Source organism: Helianthus annuus, chromosome 5 (assembly GCF_002127325.2).
Source record: "Helianthus annuus cultivar XRQ/B chromosome 5, HanXRQr2.0-SUNRISE, whole genome shotgun sequence".
Taxonomy (NCBI): Eukaryota; Viridiplantae; Streptophyta; class Magnoliopsida; order Asterales; family Asteraceae; genus Helianthus; species Helianthus annuus.
In genome coordinates, this window is record NC_035437.2 from 3,732,810 (window position 1) to 3,748,115 (window position 15,306).

Sequence of the window (15,306 nt, forward strand, 5' to 3'; positions counted from 1 at the left end):
TGCCAGGGTGGCCAGCGATACAAATATACATAGTCTAGGATATTTGGGAGTATTAACCCAAATCTTCGCATACATGCCGAAAGGGCCCGCGATGGAAACCAATACTATACATGAACAACGAACAAACTAATACGATACATGATTAGATGAACGAACGCAATGCTTGCTATACCATTTCTATTACTGAACTTACTTTCTGTGAACTCGCTCAACTAGTTGTTGACTCTCTGCTGCATGCCTTGCAGGACCTTAGGTACATTATGGAGCTTGCACAGGGAGGAGCAGGTCGTTGTGGGCAAAGGATCGTGAATGCTATTTGAACACTTATGATGTTTCACACATTAATATTTATGTTTGGGTTTACTTAAATGCTTCCGCTATACTTAACTATATTACATGTTCAATATGATTGGTGGTTAAGATCCAGGTCAGTCACGCCTCCAAGCGGTGGTACTCCGCATGTGGATTTTGGGGGTGTGACAGATTGGTATCAGAGCCATTGGTTATAGAGAACTCGGTTTTAATATGGGAAAACGTTTTTATTAAAACCAGACTATAACCAGAACAGTGCTCTTAACGATCCACAACGACGCTTCGCTCCACGTGCAAGACTCGACATCTTAGGTAACAAGGTTTATGTTTATTGCCTGTTTGCTAGAACTGCTTAGAACTTTGCTCGCATTACTCTTAGATACACATGATACTATTACATGAGAATACCTACGTGCTTACACTTTTCTGTCATCGCCCAACTCGCGAACCACTCTCAACTTACGTTACTTTTATTATGAAGATCATGTCTGGACGAATTAACATGACTCAAGCCCAGCTAGAGGCTCTCGTTCAAGCTCAAGTTGCTGCGGCACTTGCAGCTGCTCAAGCAGGTAGTATACCCTGCAGTATAGCACACACTAGGATCTTTAGATCCTACACTCCTAAACTAGCCCTTGAATTTAAACTTTGCCCTATTCGTACACAATAGGTCAACCAGCGCAGCAGCAAGTTTGCACCTTTAAGAACTTCATGGACTGTCGTCCCAGTACTTTCAGCGGCACAGAGGGGGCAGTGGGACTCCTCCACTGGTTTGAGAAGCTAGAGTCAGTTTTCGAGATGTGCGAATGCCCTGAGGCTCGCAGGGTGAAATACGCCACTGGCACGCTAGAAGGAATAGCACTAACTTGGTGGAACGCCCAAGTTCAGATCTTAGGGTTGGCAGCTGCTAACGCCACACCCTGGAACGACTTCAAGGAACTCATTAAGAGGGAATACTGCACGCGTGATGACATCCACAAGTTGGAGAACGAGCTTTACCACTTGAAAATGACGGGGTCAGAGATTGAAGCCTATACAAAGCGGTCAAACGAACTGGCTATTCTGTGTCCAACTATGGTGGACCCTCCAGTGAAGCGCATTGAGTTGTATCTCCAGGGACTTGCGCCAGAGATCCAGAGCCATGTTACATCGGCAAACCTCGACAACATCCAAGACATCCAGCGTCTTGCTCATCGACTCACAGATCAGGCAGTAGAACAGAACAAGCTGCCCAAACGCGTCAGTGCAACTACTACTCCAGCTGCTACTTCTGCTACACCCAACGACAACAAACGGAAATGGGATGGGGATTCCAGCAGGGGATCAGTTTCCGTTCAGTCTCAAGCACAGCAGCGCAGGACGAATGACTACCAGAATCCGAGTCAGCAATCATCTGGCAGTCAGGAGCAGGGTGGATACCGGGGAGTACACCCACTATGTAACAAGTGTAACAGGCACCACAGTGGAAGGTGTCGCAAGGAACGTTGTCAGAGATGTCTCAAGCTAGGACACGAAGCCAAAGATTGTAGAAGCTCACGGCCAACTAATCAGAACCAGCAACTTCCACCACCAGCTCCTCAGAACCCACAGCAGCAGCAGCCGCAGCGTGGAAACCGGGGATGTTTCCAGTGTGGGGCTGAAGGTCATTACAAACGCGATTGCCCTCAGTTGAACCAGAATCAGAACCACAACAATAACCAGGGCAACGGGAACAACAACAACAACGGGGGAAACAACAACAACAATGGCAACGAGGCAATAGGTCGAGCTTTCGTGTTAGGACGAGGAGACGCAATGAACGATATTTGAACTTATAACTTATTTTGAGTTTTCATTATTATGTTTCCGCTACTCAAACAAAGTTTGGTTTGAACATCAATCGTATTGGGTTTTATGAAATATTTTTTTAATTACTATACTTTATGTTTGATATGATGGATGGTTTGATATTATTGAACGCACCTGCCGTATTTATGGACCTTATGAACAGGGTGTGCAAACCCTATCTTGACAAGTCCGTCATAGTATTCACCGACGACATTCTGATTTACTCCAAGAGTCAGAAGGAGCACGAGCAGCACCTACGCCTTATTTTGGAACTCCTTCGGAAGGAGCAGTTGTACGCCAAGTTTTCGAAATGCGACTTCTGGCTTCGTGAAGTCCACTTTCTAGGCCATGTAGTGAAAAAGGATGGGATTCATGTCGATCCATCCAAGGTAGACTCGATCAGGAACTGGCCTGCACCACGTACGCCAACGGAGATACACCAATTCTTGGGTTTGGCGGGTTACTACAGACGGTTTATCAAGGACTTTTCAAAGATTGCTCAGCCACTTACTCTACTGACACAGAAGGGTGTCACCTACCGTTGGGGCAACACTCAGGAAACTGCTTTTCGGCACCTACAGGATAGACTTTGCAGTGCACCTATCCTCTCTTTACCAGAGGGCACAGATGACTTCGTGGTTTATTGTGATGCATCCATTCGGGGACTTGGATGTGTGTTAATGCAACACGACAAGGTTATTGCTTACGCTTCACGCCAACTTAAGATTCATGAACGGAACTACACGACGCACGACTTAGAGCTGGGAGCTGTTGTTTTCGCGCTTAAGATATGGCGACACTACCTGTACGGTACCAGGTGCACGATTTACACCGATCACAGGAGTCTCGAGCATATCCTTAAGCAGAAGGATTTGAACATGCGTCAACGGCGATGGGACGAGTTACTGAACGATTACGAATGCGCCATCAAGTACCATCCAGGCAAAGCCAATGTTGTGGCTGACGCCCTCAGTCGGAAAGACACTCTACCACGGCGCGTGCGAGCGCTACAGCTTACGATTCAGTCTAGTCTTCCAGCACAGATACGAAATACTCAGGCAGAAGCATTAAAACTAGAAAACGTCAGGGCTGAAGCCCTACGCGGCTCACGACAGCGGTTAGAACAGAAGGCAGACGGCGCCTACTATGTAACGGGGCGTATTTGGGTCCCACTTTATGGCGGTCTACGCGAACTTGTGATGGACGAAGCTCACAAGTCCCGTTACTCGGTACATCCAGGGTCGGATAAAATGTACCACGACATCAGAACTACTTACTGGTGGCCTAGTATGAAGGCCCACATCGCGACTTACGTCGGCAAGTGTTTGACCTGTGCGAGAGTCAAGGTCGAATACCAGAAACCAGCGGGTCTACTTCAGCAGCCTAAGATACCTCAATGGAAATGGGAAGAAATTTCCATGGACTTCGTTACAGGCCTACCTAGATCCCAGCGTGGGAACGATACCATATGGGTGATCGTGGATCGACTCACCAAGTCTGCACACTTCCTAGCTATAAAGGAAACGGATAAGTTCTCCACTCTCGCAGACGTTTATCTTAAAGAAGTTGTTTCGAGGCACGGGGTGCCCACATCCATCATTTCGGATCGCGACGCACGATTCACGTCAGAGCTATGGCAAGCGATGCACAAATCTTTCGGCTCACGACTGGACATGAGCACAGCATATCATCCTCAGACGGATAGGCAGTCTGAGCGAACGATTCAAACACTTGAAGATATGCTTCGGGAATGCGTTATTGATTTCGGCAACGGCTGGGAAAAGCATCTCCCTTTGGTGGAGTTCTCGTACAATAACAGTTATCACACCAGCATCCAAGCCGCTCCATTCGAGGCATTGTATGGACGTAAATGCCGGTCACCTCTCTGTTGGGCAGAGGTGGGGGATAGTCAGATTACGGGTCCAGAGATTGTAGTGGACGCCACAGAAAAGATAGCACAAATACGACAACGCATGGCGGCAGCACGCGGCCGTCAGAAAGCCTACGCGGACAAGCGTAGAAAGCCATTGGAATTTCAGGTCGGGGACCGGGTTTTATTAAAAGTCTCACCCTGGAAGGGTGTGGTACGTTTTGGCAAACGGGGCAAGCTGAATCCGCGATACGTCGGACCATTCGAAATCATAGAAAAGATGGGCAAAGTAGCATACAAGCTAAACCTACCAGCTGAACTCGAGGCAGTTCACAATGTCTTTCCCGTGTCGAATCTGAAGAAGTGCCTATCAGATGAGACCCTTATCATTCCTTTCAAAGAACTCACTATCGACGAGCGGTTGCAGTTCGTCGAGGAACCAGTTGAAATCACGGACCGGGATGTGAAGGTCCTCAAAAAGAAGAGAATCCCTCTTGTTCGAATACGTTGGAACTCCAAACGTGGCCCAGAGTACACCTGGGAACGCGAAGACAGGATGACAGAAAAGTACCCCCAGTTATTCGGAACCAAAGCAACCACTACTGAGGCTGAAGCTACTACTTCGGAATTTCGGGACGAAATTCCAGATCAACGGGGGGAGGATGTAACACCCCAGGAAAAACCAGTGAACGATTGAACTTACCTAGCTTCCTCAGTGAGTGCATACCAAATTTCGGGACGAAATTTCTATTTAGTTGGGGATAATGTGACAACTCGAACTTTAGACTTATCTTGTAACGTTACGTGCTAATGTGAAAGTTTACTATTTAATGATTTCATGAAATGTTATGTGCTTTATGTGTGTTACATGTATGTATATAATGGCCCAATCGCACAATGTATAGATATTGTTAAACCGAACCGCACAACACCCACACTCGCACAAGCCCTTTGGGCCGTTTTACTTGTGTTTGGACTTCAAGGGCTGCCCAAGTAAGGGCCGGCCCATTGCTTTTCTTTTACACGTACAAACATACACACATGAGGGGATTTCGCCTCATTTGTTACAAAATACTTTACACACACAAAACCCTAGCATCTCTTCCTTCTCTCTCGAACTCGAAGGCAGCCGCAAAACTCATAGTGTTTCGGATCAACTCTTGACCCCATTCTATTCGGTTAGTATGATTAATTGTTTGTGCTTAATGTTTTGATGTGTGCATGATGATATAGGATTTTTGATTAATATGATTGTTCATGTTGTATGATAGTATTCTTGTTGATCAGTTACATGATGATGTTAATCCACTGTTATGTTCTAATTCCGGATTGTTAACTTGTTGGTGTTCATTAAATCGGCTCTCATGTATATTCACACAAATCGGGTTGCATGATAGAAGTCTAATGGTAACCTAGATGTTTGATAAATCAGCCGATATGCTATATGTTCCGGATTGTCATGTGTGATAATGAAAGATTTGAATGAATGTAATCGGACCAAATCATTGAGTTGTTAGTTGTTGTTATGCCTTGAAATCAAGATTAGGGTTCATAAGATTTGATACTTGTTATCCCTGTTTGATCGATTTTAGAGTAACTGAATGTTTGGAGTTTTGTTAATTGGTAATCATGTTAAACTTGGAAACTTGATAAATGCTTGTAACCGAATCTGCTTGATTATTGGTATGTTACAACAAATCGCACAAGGCCTCTCGATCGTACAAGAGGCCCACACGCACAAGACTTGGATCGCACACGGCTGCCTATCGCACAAGATCCCTCGGATCACACAAGGCAGCTGGATCGTACAAGATCTCTCTGGATCGCACAAGGAATACGGCATCGCACAAGCTGCATGTTATTAGACGGTTTGGGCCAGGTACTGTTGGGCCTCAAAGTCCAAAGACCAATCGGACAGCCCAAGTGTCCATTCGCACAAGCTTGTCCGGGCCACACAAGAGTCCTGTTTGTTTGTTGTTTGGACTATATGTTTTGGGCTTCTTATGTTGGGCCGGGTACATTTATGGGGCCGATCAGGCTATTGATTACTGATGCTATTTGGGCCGGGTTAGTGACCAATCGCACAACCCATTGTGGATCGCACAAGCCTTGCAGATCGCACAAGGGGTTGGGCCGATTGTTAATGAGCCCAATTGTTTAGTCGTACATGTTGAATATGTTAAACACCTGATTAACTGGAAAATGTTGCCATGATCTATACGTGCTCGAAACGTGTTACTTATGTGAAACAAACGTGTATTACTTAAAGTCAAAACCTGACTTGTATGGTAACCCTGTTAGGACGTGGTTGACCACTGTTAGTTCAAGAACCCTCTTCTTTGTGTATCTGCCGAGCAACCCAAGGTGAGTTCACACAGCCAAGGCATGGGGTTCCCAGGGTGGGAATGGGATTGAATGAATTATACGTACATACTTAGTTAATGGAACTTAATGATATGAGTCCTCAGGGTGAGGATGGTGAATGATAAGATACGGCTAGACTAGTATACCTACTTGAACAGATCTTCGCACACACGCCAAGGGTTGGCTGCGATAATTATGACTGATCTTCGCACACATGCCTCGGGAAGGCTGCGAACTAAACATATTAGAACTTCGCACACATGCCAGGGTGGCCAGCGATACAAATATACATAGTCTAGGATATTTGGGAGTATTAACCCAAATCTTCGCATACATGCCGAAAGGGCCCGCGATGGAAACCAATACTATACATGAACAACGAACAAACTAATACGATACATGATTAGATGAACGAACGCAATGCTTGCTATACCATTTCTATTACTGAACTTACTTTCTGTGAACTCGCTCAACTAGTTGTTGACTCTCTGCTGCATGCCTTGCAGGACCTTAGGTACATTATGGAGCTTGCACAGGGAGGAGCAGGTCGTTGTGGGCAAAGGATCGTGAATGCTATTTGAACACTTATGATGTTTCACACATTAATATTTATGTTTGGGTTTACTTAAATGCTTCCGCTATACTTAACTATATTACATGTTCAATATGATTGGTGGTTAAGATCATGGTCAGTCACGCCTCCAAGCGGTGGTACTCCGCATGTGGATTTTGGGGGTGTGACACATATGGTTATGGAGTAGGCCACCAATACAACAACAACAACAACAACAACAACAACAACAACAACAACAACAACAATAATAATAATAATAATAATAATAATAATAATAATAATAATAATAATAATAATAATAATAATCTTCCTATACTAATAAACGAAAATCTTTTTGTACACGTGTCACTCTCTGGTGCCTCCTCCCTTCTAATAATAGTATTACATATTAATTTTATACACAAAATATAATATAATATTAATTAATATAGTTAGAGATAAACTTCTAAATTCAAATTTAAATAATAATTATCTATAACAAATATAAATGTATCAAATAATATAATAAGTATAATATTATTTAATATAGTTAGAGATCTAACGTATAATTTCAAACTTAACTAATCGTAAATTACTTTTTGAGTCCCTATGTTTTAGTGGTTTTAACCACTTGGATCCAAAATCAAAAAGTTTACCACTTTAAGTCTCTAACCGTTCATTCACACCCTCTGTAAAAAATTCAAAAAACCTTTTGTAAGGTTGAATTCTCTAAGTTTGCACAACTTGTAGAAGTTTTCATTTTACCCTAACCATATATATTTGTTAAGATAAAATATATTATTTGTATAGAAACTATAATTACTAATAAAGTAACAAATCACATGTACAAGTAACGAAAAATATAACTGTTCTTTATTTTTACTAATTTATCTAAATAAGTCATTTCATTAATAAGAATTATATACAAGTTTATAATTTACATTTTTTGTCACTCAACCCGTGTAATACACGGGGTTGTAAAACAAAAGAATTTAAAATACAAAAGAATGAAAAATAAACCGCTTGGTTTATTTTGCCGATCACGAGCCATTTCAAATAGTTTTTTTTTTCGGAAAACGACCTCAAGTTTTTACTTCGTCTTAGGCCACCAAAATAGTTAAGCTGATCCTGAACACGCCTACTCAGAATGCAGTTAAACGGGCCGTCTCATGATGATTGGAAATTGGAATATTGAATCATGAATACAAAACAACACCACAAAGATTTTGACTCGATACTAAAAAGCAACTTATGTCGACACGTTGTCAAACCCAAATAGCATGCAACAACCAACCAAATACAATAAAAGTGTGTTCAGTTTCTACCCAAATAACATGTATCAACCAACCAAATACAATAAATATGTGTTCAATTTCTACATAAACAAACTTTACAAACAAAGCATAACATATATAATCAATTCAAACATGGTTTAAATCATTAATCCAATATAACACAAGAATTCCTACAAAAGCCAAGATCAATACAACAATGGATAAACCTAAAGCAATTAAACAACCAAAATAAACAAACCAGATATGCCAACTCAAGTTAATACTCAATTCATAAACAATAAAAAATAACCCTCTGAGTATCTGATTTTGACAAGATCAGTGCAACAAAATCTTGCACCCAAAATGTCCTTACCCGTTCCAAAATTAAACCAAATAGCATGTTTGCGGCACATGATTGTAAAATGTGCTTCATGAAGCTGATATTTAGATTTCATTTTGTTCACAGTTTTCATTTTGGGTCTTTCGAAACGTATTAAGCACACTAGGTCAAAATAATGCTTGAATGCAAAACACACTTCACAAGTTTAAGTAAAAATAGAAGATATTAGGCTTGGCAAATACAAGGGATTAAACTTAACAATCAAAATTACTACATAATTATTGTTCATATCGTCAGAAGTCGATGGAAAATAAGTTAATTTTAAAGTTTGCTTTAGGTCTTGAATAATGTTAGGAGCCACCATTGTGAATAAAACAAAGTTATATAACTATGAAAACCATGTACATCGTCATCATCGTGGATGTATCTTAGTGATCAAGGATTCATCTTCTGACCTAAGAACATCATAGTTAATAGTGGATATATATGATGATCGTCTTTCAGAAAAATAATGTGGAGGTCTTTTGGGAGATGAGAGATTGATGGAGTAATTGTTGAGCATGTTCAAAACTGAAGCCATAGAAGGTCTTGCATCCACATTTTCTTGCACACATAGCAACCCAATGTTGATGCATCTCATCACTTCATCTTTACAACAAGTTTCAACCATTTTTTTTTTCATCTCTCCAATTTCTCCAAGCCTTCAGAATAGTTAAACATATCAATATCTTTGCTATAAAATGTGGTTTACAGTTGCAGCAGTTTTGGATATAGATATGTAATTACTATTACGAGTAATACTTACAAAATGCGGAAGATCTTCAAGATCATCTTGATAAAAAAAGCTTGAACTTTTCTTCCCGGTGATGATCTCAAGAACAACGATGCCATAGGCAAACACATCTGACTTTACAGAATAATGTCCATGCACAGCATACTCAGGTGACATATAACCACTGCACGCATTCGCATTATAATATAATTACTCACACCATTTAATTTTACCAATGCTTATACTTTGATTACCCCTAGTTAACTGTTATGCACCAATATTTTAGAGCTATTTCCCATGTTTCCAAGCAGAACATTCACACATGCAAGTTTGAACCATATTAATGGGTAGTTTATTTGAGTTAGTCATAAGTTAAGTAATGATTAGCGGGTAGTAATTTGCTTAGTAGTTTGTTTTCCATGTAAGGTTATAAATGTAATCATCCTTTTTGTTTTGGGAGGAATGAAGAAATGGTCTAGTAAATTTGGTTTCCCTCTAAATTCCTATCTAGCCTTTATTTAATTTCTTGGATCAATTGGTTAACAATTCAGTTCGTAACATTAACCTTATCACTTCAAGTTGGTTTTGTGCGCTAACAACTTAATCAATTCAAGTTGTGTGCTAATAGCAATTTGACTCAATATAATGTTTTAAATAATCAAACATTCAAACCCAATTAGCGACCCATTTTTTCTCTATAAGTTTATATTTAGTGACACATTTTTATACTTGTATAGGGCCCCCGACGGCCCTAGAGTTCTCAGGGACGGCCTGGTATATGTATGTGACATCCATTGCTAATTAGTTTGTCAAAAATTTTAAAGTTCAAGTTCAATTACACATTATACTTAGTTGATAAAATGAGAGAGTAAAAAACTTACTATGTTCTAGCAATTCGATTGGTGTTGGCTTCAGTTTGATCCACTCCAAACATCCTTGCTAGACCGAAATCTGAAATCTTAGCATTCATATCCAAATCTAACAAGATATTGCTAGTTTTTAGATCACGATGGATGATTCTTAGTGGTGAATCTTGATGTAAATAAAGCAATCCTTTAGTAATCCCTTCTATGATTCTATATCGTTTTGACCAATCTAAGTGCTCATTCGTGTTTGGATCTGCGCTTGATAAAACCACATTAGCTAGATTCAATAACTGAATTCATACATATGATTTGAGTGTTGTGTATTGACATACCAAAGAGAAAGTGATTGAGACTATTATTAGGTACGTATTCGTAAATGAGTAATTTTTCATCATCTTCTAGCAAAACCCTAAAAGCCTCACAAGATTTCGATGTTGAAGCTTAGCCATCAACATGACTTCGTTTACAAACTTGTGTAGATGATTTTGATAGTCTCTTTACAGCAACTTCTATCCCGTTGGCAAGAGCACCCTTCAAAAGTATTTCATTGATTGGTAATTAGGGTATTGCATAAAAGCTTATCCACTCATACCCATAAGATAGATTATGTTTGCATAAAAGCTTGTCCTCTTTTAGTATATTCATACTGAGAGAAAATCACAACAATAAAAACCTTTTTAACAAACTGGTCTCAATCGTAATGTGGTGGGGGTGAAGTTACTAATCCCTACACATTCGAAGTACAAGGGTTTATTATGTAATTAGTTTATAGATTAGTTTATTATGAAAAAGAATAAGTTATCAAGTGCGAGGACTAGATGCGACAAAGTGGAAGTTTATAACCTACACACTAAAGGATGTGACGCCTCTAGGAGAAGCATCTCTTAGAATTGACGCCAACAACACAGGAACAAGGAGACGCTCTGTTTCGCGAAGAGACACGTCCATTCACATCGCACATGTTGGATTAGTATATATAGGGTTTCAATTTCTCATTGTTATCATCACATGTATTCAGAACATTCAGTTTATATTCAAGTTCGATTATTACTCTAGAGATCAAAGATCAGTTCTAGGCCACAATTGGTATCAGAGCATCAGGCTTTAGACGCGGGAATCCCAAGGCATCGAATTGGAGGATCATTCGCGATCAGGTTTCATTATTCTAATTTCAATTCGCAAGTTTTCAATTTTTCAGTCTAGGAGTCCAACCGAGTTTTGTTCGAAATCTAGTTTTTGATTTCAGGGTTTATTGTAAATTAGATAGTTATAATTTTCGGTTATTATACGTTGTGGTTATATGCGAGTTAAGGATTTGAAGGTTTATTGAATTCAAGAAAGTCAAAGTTAACCAGTACAGGAGTTCGTATTGGTGGTCAGGAGTTCGTATTGGTGGTCAGGAAATTTTTAAGAGATAAGAAAGTAAGGTTGTTTGATTGCAAGTTCTTGTGAAAGTGAAAATCGTTCAGTCAGAAATCATGTCAGTAAAAACCAGACCAAATCCACAAATTGTAATCCAATAGGAAGGAAGTTCTATTTCCCAATTTCAATGCCCAATTTTGAAATCTACAAATTACACGGTTTAGGCAATTCACATCAAATCGATTTTAGAAGCGAATGGACTTTGAAAAACAATTGAACTGACAAAAAATACATAATCGGATGTTAAGAAAGATAAGTCGGCAATTGCATATTTGTTCCAAGCAATACCGGAAGATGTTGAATTGCAAGTTGTACAAATGTAATGGAAATTTAGAACATGTTGAAAACAAGACATGTTGGTGTTGATCGGGTACCAAAGGCTCGTTTGCATACCCTCATGTCAGAGTTCGAGTTATTGCAAATGAAGGAAGACGACATTGTGGACTCTTTCTCCGCAAAGATAAACAGTGTTGTTACACGGGCAACTGAATTAGGGACAATACTAAGTCAACTGACTCTGGTACGCAAACTACTAAATGTCGTGCTAGATAGATTCACTCAGATTGTCGCCTCTATGAAACAATACTCCGATCAGGATACAACGATCCTAGAAGAAGCAGTTGGAAGATTAAAGACTTATGAAGAACGACTTAGGTTAAAGAAAGGGAAGAAGCGTGTTTAATATGAGACCCGAATCCAGATTCCGACCCGAATTGAAAATGGATCCCGCGTCCATCATCACATGCCACATGGCCCAAATCACCCTATACCTCCACCATAACATGCCACATCAGCGTCTAGCTCCATCATCACATGCCACATGGCCCAAATCCATCTCATTTGAAAATTCGGATATCCGAATTTTCGGATATTTCGGATTCGGATATCGGATAATTCGGATCGGATTTTCGGATACGGATAGTTTTGAACACCCCTAAGTACAACACCTAATGGTTCAGACATCTTACTAGTTCAGCACTTACCCATTCAGAAGTGCCAAACAGTCCCTTAGCTTTTTCAATATCACGCCGCAACGCACGGGTTGCGTTAACTCGTTATTATTAAAATAGAATTTAAGTTTGGTTACGATTAGAATGAATCCGGTGTAAAATAGATAGTTAGATCTATTGTGGTTTGGTGTGTTTTTTAGTGATAAATTCTAAAAGAGTTACACAAATTCATTCATACCGTGTTTTTGACTTTAATTAAGGACCTGATTTTTCAACAAATGAATCATTCTTTGGTCAACCTTTTTATGCCAAATTATAATTTAAATTCATTGGATATATTATGTCAAATCTTAAAAACTTCTATGTTCTAAGAGTAAATTTAAGACATTTTAAGCCAAACAAAAAGTTACGAATTTGAGATTAACACGCAAGGTTAGCAAGTTGGTCTCCATTGGGCCGAGAAAAGCCCATAACTTTTTGAAGGTGATAGATCATTTGATTTAGCTTGTCAAATGGGCCGTCTCATGATGATTGAATATTGGATCATGTTCAAAACAACACCTTAAAGAATTTGACTCTTTGACTCAATACTAAAAGCCAACTTATGTCGATAAGTTATCAAAGCCCAAATAACATGTAACAACCAAAATACAATAAAACTTTGTTCAATTTCTACATAAAATAACATGTAACAACCAAAATACAATAAAACTTTGTTCAATTTCTACATAAGCAAGCTTACAAACAAAACATAACATAAATATTAAATAATCAATTCAAACATGGTTGAAATCATTAATCCAATATAACACAAGAATTCCTACAAAAGCCAAGATCATGTCTCCTTTGTTGTACCACCTTTATCCACCTAGCATGAATATAGATTGATTAAACTTATAAATAGTTATTTATCAGTAAAAAAAAACAGAAAAGAACGAAAAACCTCATACCCGAAGTGTTCGGGGGATTCGGCCTTGATGAATTGGCATCATAAAACCGAAAATTATCATACCACATACCACAACTCACTCCCAGCATCTCCCACCCGGTTCGATTCAACACGTACTCACGATAACTCGTTAGAAGCTCCTCCAAACAATTTTGACAATCCAACTTGCTCAAATCCCGACTACACTGGCCCAACCCGTACCTCTCTCCATTGTCCCCGACATCAAGAACATTAGTCGCAAACATCAGTGGCCCATTAGAAACACTTGGTACTAACGTTTCCATCCTCGAGAACCCTCGTGTAAACACGGCAGGGTCATCAAGTCCACTGTTTCCATAAGTTGATGACGACGACTTGTTCCAAAGTTCGCCAAAGAAACTCTCATTCGAGAACCTTAAATTGCACGTACTAGACCATATCACCAACTCTTTGCTATCGGGACAATCGGTTAAAGGTATGCTAATAAAATCGTTCAAACACTTGGAGCATGTGTCGGGAGAAGCATCTGCTCGACACCACACAAGACCGTACACGCGGTCTGAACCGTTCCCGACACTAGCGTTGAAAAAGCCATCTTGAAGAGGGGCGTTCGTGGCCAACGAAGTTAAAAGAGATCTAAGGTTTGATCGATAGACGGTATTCCCAGTTGAGTTCCGAGCTTGTGAACACTCGGAATCCAAATGAGTAATACCGTCTACATGACAAAACCCCAACATGATAATAAAAAACATTGCCCAAAATATAAACATAAACTTCTCCATTTTCTAATTGATGTTTTATGTTGTATTACTGTTTGGTCTATTTATACTTGATTTTTGGGTTATTAAAATGTAAACTTTACGTGTTAAACTCAATTGTAAAAGTCAAACCTAGTTTTGGATTTGGTCAAAATGACAGGGTCAAGGACCCAAGAAGCAGTTTTATCTTTAAAAAGTCAACAGCCTTTAATCTTTCATGACATATATTTACCGCTTAAGCAAAAAGTGTTTTTTTTTTTAATTTAAAGAATGGTACAGTGTGTTACAACGGTATCAAAACGTAAAGTGATTCGAATTTATACCGTCTAACGAAAATGTATTATAGCTGACCTAACTCGAGTCTAAACAAAATTTACGTCAAGACGTAAACCAACTGAAGACGTACATATAAATAAACCCGACTCATTTCCGGAAACAAAATAAAAATTACATCAAAACGTAGACCAACTGAAAACATACATAATAACAAGCATAAGAACATATTATATTTGACCAACTCATTTTTGGTGAATATTTACGGCGAAACGTAAATCGTAATTAAAATTTATACTGATACATACATAAAGGTAAACATGTAAAACCCGATTACAGAGTCTTTAGAAAGTTAAAGGGTTATAAGTGTCAATCGCTGAAAGTTGAGAGGAAAAGGTATAAAAAATACAAAAACACAAAAAAAGTGAAAAAGTCAAATTTATCAAATTACTTGTATTATAGATAGAGTTAAATGCCATTTTAGTCCCTTTGGTTTGGGCCATTTTGTCAGTTTAGTCCAAAGGTTTTATTTTTAGCATGTGGGTCCAAAAAGGTTTCATCGTTGCCATTTTAGTCCATTGGATTAACTTTATTCATTTTTTCTGTTAACGAGAAAGGCAATTCGGTCATTTTCTATGTAATCTTGTGAACTACATGGGCAATTCGGCCATATAAAATGACCGAATTGCCTTTCTCGTTAACAGAATTAATGGATGAAGTCAGTGGCGGAACTAGAAGAAATTTTCAGGGGTATCCCATTTTTTTTATCTAGACCCATTCTTAAGAATTCGATGGCC

General features: G+C 39.3%; 1 protein-coding gene across 2 annotated transcripts; it reads right to left on the reverse strand.

Moving 5' to 3' along the window:
* Positions 1-13,199: 13,199 nt before the first annotated feature.
* On the reverse strand, positions 13,200-14,288 carry LOC110939719 (cysteine-rich repeat secretory protein 38). Of its 2 annotated transcripts, none has more exons than XM_022181291.2 (2): positions 13,501-14,288; positions 13,200-13,408 (listed from the first exon to the last, which is right to left on the reverse strand). In XM_022181291.2, exons 1-2 carry the CDS (start codon positions 14,258-14,260, stop codon positions 13,386-13,388), a joined length of 783 nt encoding a protein of 260 aa, XP_022036983.1. In that variant the 5' UTR covers positions 14,261-14,288; the 3' UTR covers positions 13,200-13,385. The 2 variants fall into 2 exon arrangements, with proteins under 2 accessions (XP_022036983.1, XP_022036984.1); XM_022181292.2 differs by having other exon boundaries at positions 13,200-13,418.
* Positions 14,289-15,306: the final 1,018 nt, after the last annotated feature.

What these genes read in the sequence shown, in the direction of transcription:
- LOC110939719 (XM_022181291.2), bottom strand. Translation starts at nt 14,260, where the DNA reads ATGGAGAAGTTTATGTTTATATTTTGGGCAATGTTTTTTATTATCATG. An exon ending in GAATCCCCCGAACACTTCGG is followed by an intron (nt 13,409 to 13,500) that starts GTATGAGGTTTT and finishes AGGTGGATAAAG; the next exon opens with GTGGTACAACAAAGGAGACA.